General features: G+C 40.7%; 1 protein-coding gene across 1 annotated transcript; it reads left to right on the top strand.

Moving 5' to 3' along the window:
* The first annotated feature begins 4,135 nt into the window (after positions 1–4,135).
* Positions 4,136–6,005, top strand: LOC105231677 (uncharacterized). Its single transcript, XM_011213098.2, has one exon. It carries the CDS (start codon positions 4,162–4,164, stop codon positions 5,998–6,000), a length of 1,839 nt encoding a protein of 612 aa, XP_011211400.2. The 5' UTR covers positions 4,136–4,161; the 3' UTR covers positions 6,001–6,005.
* The last annotated feature ends 870 nt before the right edge of the window (positions 6,006–6,875 follow it).

Raw genomic sequence — 6,875 nt, 5'->3', positions numbered from 1 at the left:
TCCTCAGTAAAAGTAGCCTTCATTAAATATCGGTCTTTTTCATCACACACGAGCACTGAGATAAGGAATCTGAAATCGTTGGCTGAAGTATTATTCCAACAAGAATAAATTTCCCCTCAATCAAAGTTGTCTATACTTAGCTAAGTTGTAAACCCAAACGTATCTATTTAGATACTAATGACTGGAATTATCTCTGCGAAACTCAAATGCTTGTGCATAATGACGATGAGCGAAACTATCAGATTCATCAGGGTCCTCTTCGAGCTGAAAGTGAGTGGTCTTATGGTGAACGAGGGCAAGAAAAAGTACCTAGAGGTCACATACAAAGATTAGTTCGCAAGACGCAAGAACTACGTCGCTCTAGGTTAAACATTTCAAAAAGTTGAAGACTTTGTATTTCTTGGAACCATCATTAATTCCACCAATAATCTCAGCATGGAGAACAAGCGCAGAATACGAGTAACAACAGGAGCTACTAAAAAAATTACGCTTTATATGTCTGTCATTGTTTTCGTCCTATTATGCGGCGCAGAAACATGGACGATGACAACCCGAAATGAGAAAGCACAAGAAGCATTTGATGGAACTGTTTTTCGCAAGATCTTTGGTGCCGTCCGCGTGAACGATAAATATCTGAGGATTGGCAAAAAGAACTATATGATCTCTGTGGTGGCATGGATACTGTTAAGTGCATCAAATTTCAACGAATGCGCTGATGAGACCATGTCATTGCAATGTAAGATGATGCTCCAACGAAATGCTGCTTTCGTATCACTCCTTCCAACTCGTGACCTATGGGTGGACAATAGAGCCTTCCAATGGAGGGACCAAATGTATAGAGATCAGTGTGTCTTTTGGATTTATAACAGACGTGACCTCGCGAACGCTAAGGCAACTGGCGAAGTTTTGTGTTCCCGGCCCAGACCGATCCACTGTTGTATTACCAAAGTAGAAGAAAAAAAAGAAAATAATTCAGGATTAATTTTAAGAAATTTCAATCAAAATCTTTGGCTTTACCTGGCATCACTAAGACATCCGACCAAAGAACAGTCGTGAATACTCAAACCCTTAGAATTCAAGGAAGGATAATAAAGAGCGCAGCTGCTTTTTGGCTATAAAGCATTCCAATTAAGCACGGCGCTTAGGCAAATCAGATTCTCCGCAGAAAAATATCAATTATAAACACAAAAATCTGGCAACTTTTTACAATTACCCCAATACACGATCAAGAAATCTTGTTCACATCAACTCGTAATTCTTCCGATAACGATTACTCATCGTGCTGTTTTAATTCTGCTTCTCTTTTGACGTGTTCTTCTTCATCTCCAATATTTATTTTTATTTCTCATTTTTGCTGCTGCAGTTGTGTTCACATGATTCCAAGTCCTATTTTTATTGCTTTTTCAATCGTATGCTAAATTCGGCCTAAGGCTCAAATTGCACGCACATTTTGGCCGGCGAGAGAAAGTTTATAACCACAACACTGGTAACCAATACACACACGGGTGTTTTAGGTCAGGAATTTTTGCGGTATAACGATGAGTAAGTGGACCGCTGCCCTCAGCTTAACGAAAGTGCTACACATTCCCACAATTTTGAGTTAGCAGTTACAGGCCACAGAATGACCTTCAGAAAGACGAAATGTGGCGACTGAAGAAAATCGTAATATTCGAAGTGGTGAAAAAGTGTAGGAGTTGCTAAGCAGAAGAATGAAGAGCCAACATATTAAAAGACAGAGTGCTTTCAAGTCTGGACTAATTGAAAAAAAATTAAATTTATTCAAAAAAATTGAAATTTTTGTTAGCCTAGTTTAGAACCTCTCAACTAACAAGTTATAGCTAGGAACTCAACCTGAAGGGATGAGAAATGACGAACATGATGAAGATATGAAATAGCATGAGTATTTTATGGAAGATAAACTGCAGCAATCACAGCATACAAGGTCCCGGCCGGGTAAAATGTATATCTACAAGCCGTTATCTTAAAAAAGAGTCTAGTTAATATACCATTATATTTTAAAATTTTGAAAATCAAACACGTGAAGTTTCTAGTAATTTGACTTCCGATTCAAAATAAAAGAGTGATAACGTCGTCTTTAAATAATACAAATCAATATTTGACGCTACTAAAATATACTTGGTTCTTACCGTTAACGAGCTACGAAAGTCTTTCTTCAATTTCTCCAATATTTATTACATCAGAATGTGACTGCTCACGATTGAAAGCGAATTTGTGTCTGTATGTGTATTTCCCTGATATTTGTGTTACCACTGCATGTCATGCCACACAAATATAAATCACGTTTGCTGCCACTTCAGCTTATTTTGCGGCGTTCGCTGTGCATTTTACAATGAAGCACACACATGAGGACGCGTCTTAGAAAGAAAGAAGTGCAACAAGTTCACTAAGTTTTCGAAAAAAAGCGATGAAAAAAGTTAATATTCACGTTTTCCGGTTCAAGTTGCATGCAACAATTTAGTAGTTAATGGTATATGTATATGCCACATTGCCACATCGTGATGATTATTATGTGCGCATTTATTTATTTATACAAAGGTAATTTCTAAGTACGCTTATAAGCAATAGACATGTGGCACCAGCAGCAGCCTTAACGGCATCTCCACAAGACCTAATAAAAAATATTTAGCTAACATGCAATATTGCATACACACATAAATCTACGATTCTCAATTACATATACTCAACTTATATATCTACCATATGTCTCTTAACTGAAGAAGAAGACCGCAAAACGCTGACAATTTCGTTTGATTTATTGGCTGAAAATGTGTCATTTCGTTTCTTGCTTTTGGCAGACAAAGCTTTATGTACTAATTGAATCAGGACTACAACAGGAGAGCTTGAATCCATACTAAACATTTCGGTCCCTTGTGATGTAGGTTTTCATATGATCCGATATATTGAAGGCTCCAGAAGCTTAGGTTGGGTTAGGTTAACACTGACTGGCTTTTAAGCCGTGCATAGAGCTGAATTTAAGTCGTGCAGCACGTCAACGCTTTTTGCGATATTTTATAAAGACTTGATATCTAATTCTGGTACTTCATCCAGTCCCTTGAACTGCGAAGCTCTTAGATATCCAAGCCTAGTTATAGATAAGGCTGAAAATAACCAGAGGAGGCGTCTCTCTCATACCTACTTCCCTGAACTTTCTGAATATGTTATCGTAGTTCATTTTAATTTGAGGTGAAGCATTTGTCATCCTGAACGTCAACACTTTTTTGCGAGCTTTAAGATCGGTTTCATATCTAATTTTGATACTTTATCTAGCGCCTTGATTTACAAAGCCCCTAGGTATCTAAGACGATCTTTAGATATTGCTAGACTGAAGCTCCGGAGGTGTCCCAGAATCTCTCCGCAAGCTTAAAGCGGAATGTCGAACAGTTTGGGTCGTTTGCGAGTGGGTTGCTTCAACGTCGAAGGCGTTTAGCTGGGAATTAGGGTTAGCTTTTATATGAGTGGTGTGTGTATGGGGTTCAACTCCTGGCCACCGGTCCAGAGCTGTATGGAAGCTCAACTAATGGTAGTTTCGGCTACGAGGTCTGGCCGGAGACTTAATTCAGGTACCACGGCGAGCACTTTAAAAGTAATCAACTTTTGAATGGAATTTCCTACCACAGAGGATAGGTCCTCTTCAATTGGATTTCGAAGCTGTGTGTTCTTTTGATTTGAGGTTTAGTCCATTTTTATAATAATGGATCTATAAGCCAACTATAATTTAAACAGAGAAATGTGCGATTTTATAGCACTCCCAACTACAAAATATGTATTTTCAACTTAACGCCTTAATTTTCATAGCTCTCCCTTGCCAACACGGATTATTTCTAAAAACTTAATTACGTGTAAGAATGAACGACCATGTAAGCTTTTAATTGAACTTCAGCAGTTAATAATTAAGACAAGCATCGAATGCAGCTATAATTAGTCCATTAACTATTGATTAACGCTTAAAATGCATTACATGCGATTTGCCATACAAAACGCGCCTTTAAAAGCTCGCAGTTATTAAATAATTTGAAACACCCTAACCGATTCACACAAGCGGCGCTGAAGGGTTGACTGAGTGTGAATAAACACAAGCGCTCGACTCAATGCGGGCCACAGTCGCTACACGACAGCGCGAAGACAACGAGTAGCAGCAAAATGCTCGCCACTTTCTATAATCTAACGGCACTACTGCGATTCTGCGAAGCATTGACATTGACGCAGGACTTAGCGTTTATGGTGCAAAATATTGCCGAAGCCGCCAGCCAGGAACAGCGGCATGTGCACACAATCATTTATATCAGTCAGCAGTACAGGAAGGGAGAAGAACAATTCCAAGCAGGCACGCTACTCGCTGGGCTACACTCATCACACAATCCGTGGCCAATGCTGAGTTTCAATGCCGCGGCGCCAATTCGACGCTTCTGGGACAACTTCAATAATAATTACATAGTTGTGGCGCGGCTTGCAGGGCAGCGGCAGGCAGATGTAGAATTCTTGCAAGTCTTGTGGCAACGGCTTTGGCAAAATACACAAAGTCGCATAATATTGCTGCTAAACGATGATGTGAGCGCAGAATATGTGGCACGTATACTAAACTACTGCGCCACGCATAACGCGATGAACGTGATTGCTTTACGGCCGAAAGAGGCGGTGCTAAGGCGCAGCTACTGGACGTTGAGCATTTTTCCGGTGTGGCAAGTTGTCAGGCGCACGTTTCTAACGGCATACAGGCGAACATTTCCGCAACATCTCGGCAATATGCACGGACAGCGGCTACGCATCGCGACCTCCAACTCTTATCCGCAGTGCTATCTCATGCGCGACGCACACGGCAACGCGGTGGTCAGCGGACATATCGGTAAGATCTTTGTCGAGTATGCACGGCGTCATAATGCCACGCTGGTATATCCGTTTGGCGAAATACAGGGCAGCTTGTTTGTCGATCGCTTGGATGACTTGGTGCAAAATGGCAGTGCCGATATGAACTGCCAAGCCGCATATGAGAACCCAAATCGCAATCTCAGTTACTCAAGAATGTTCGACAGTCATCATTGGTGTCTAATGGTGCCCATGGAGCAACCGCTGCCACCAGCAACCTACTTTTTCATCATCTTCGACAAAGCTACACTCATTATGATGCTATTTGGGCTGCTGGCGCTCAGTTTTACGCTAACGCTCACTTTTTACTTGCAAGGCGCTGCCATTTCATTTGCCGATCTTGTATTCAATGCACCCATCTTGCAGGGCTTACTGGGTCAAACATTTTGGATGGAGAGTCGCACTTTGGCCGCACGCAGCGCAATCTATGCAGGCATCTCGGTGGCTGGCATCATTTTCAGCACCACCTATGGCACGTATTTGCAGAGTTTCAACATGCGTGCACCCATCGAAGCACCAGCCGAAACTATACCGGAATTGTTGGCACGCGGTCTCAAAATATTAATTCACAGCGATGAAGTAAAACTATTTCAATTGCCAGTGGAAGGGTATCAGTGGTTCGTGCCATTTATAAAGCAGATGACTGTTGTCGAGAACCGAAGTGAAATTGAGCAATTACGTAATGCATTCGACACGCGCTATGTATATCAGGTGACCTCCATTTGGCCCATCATTGAAGAACAACAAAAGTTTTTTGCACGCCCCATTTTTCGTCTCTCCAATATCTGTCCGGTGACCCGTTGGCCTATGGTAATCAGTTTTAGTGAAAATTCTGTGCATCGTTGGGCTATTAATGCCCTATTGGGTGATCTGCAAGCAGCGGGCCTGTTGGCGTACTGGAAACGACATGCCTTCATCGAAATGCTACAACTGGATCAGATCAATTTGCTGGATAAGAGTGAAAAAACCGATTTCGTACCAATGAAACTGGAGGCCCTCTATATTGTGTTAAGTGGACTTGCTGTGCTTGAGTTGTTAGCTGTGGTGTGTCTGCTGCTCGAATTAGTTTGGGCAAAACGAAGCGTTATTTTTAAATCAATTTTTGGTCAGAATTAACTGCCTTAACGAAATTGCTGTAATAATAAATATTATAAAGTCAGGGTTATGAAGAATCATAATTTCTATAATCATATGGTAATATCACTCTAGACACGCCTAAATAGGACAACTTCAGTACGCATTATGAAGACTAAGCTGTTGAGTGTGTGGTGAGCTTCTGAAATTGGTAAGTATGCCCGATGTCAAAAATTTACCAATTAAAACATCTGTAGCCATATCATAACCCAACACCTTCCAACTACTTGTATGTGTTTTTCACTAACTCGAAACCCACGGTTTAGATGCTCAAGCCCATTTGAAGGTGTCTCAGTGCTTTTGAGTGGGCTTAGAGTTCATAGTTAGTATTTTTTGAATATATTAGAAATATTGGTAAGGACGGAAAAACAACTTGGTAAAAAATGTCTTGCTGGTGGTAAGCAAGTGGAAGGCTACTTGTAGGAATTCATAAAAAATACTAAATGGTATTAATAGCATAGTTCTTAAAGCAGTTTCCTTTCTAGCACAGGTCTCAAAACCACTCCTACTCGCATACTGTGTAAGCCTACACGCATAGTTTCGAAATCCCGCTCATTTAGATATATCCTTCCCCTTTACTCTCATATTCAAAAGGTTTCTCAATAATTATGTTTTCTTTAGTGTTCCCAACAAGGTTCAATCCTTAAACCACCCCATAGAATTTAAATTTCAAATTTTGTGCTTCGGAATAGCCCATCAAGCGTTGATCAACTACCAGCAAGGTTCTTCTGGTTCATGGTAAATCGCAAGTAGTCTAGGAAACTCTTCGCTCTCAGCTAGATTCATTTTTTGGTGGTTGTCGGAGTTCTAACTGGACATTGTCCCATCGGTGTTGATGTTGTAAGATTAAAATTCTT

Source organism: Bactrocera dorsalis, chromosome 2, assembly GCF_023373825.1.
Source record: "Bactrocera dorsalis isolate Fly_Bdor chromosome 2, ASM2337382v1, whole genome shotgun sequence".
Lineage (NCBI taxonomy): Eukaryota > Metazoa > Arthropoda > Insecta > Diptera > Tephritidae > Bactrocera > Bactrocera dorsalis.
This window is presented reverse-complemented; position numbering and strand designations above follow the sequence as displayed.

Coding starts and splice junctions, on each gene's coding strand:
- LOC105231677 (XM_011213098.2), top strand. CDS start 4,162: ATGCTCGCCACTTTCTATAATCTAACGGCACTACTGCGATTCTGCGAA.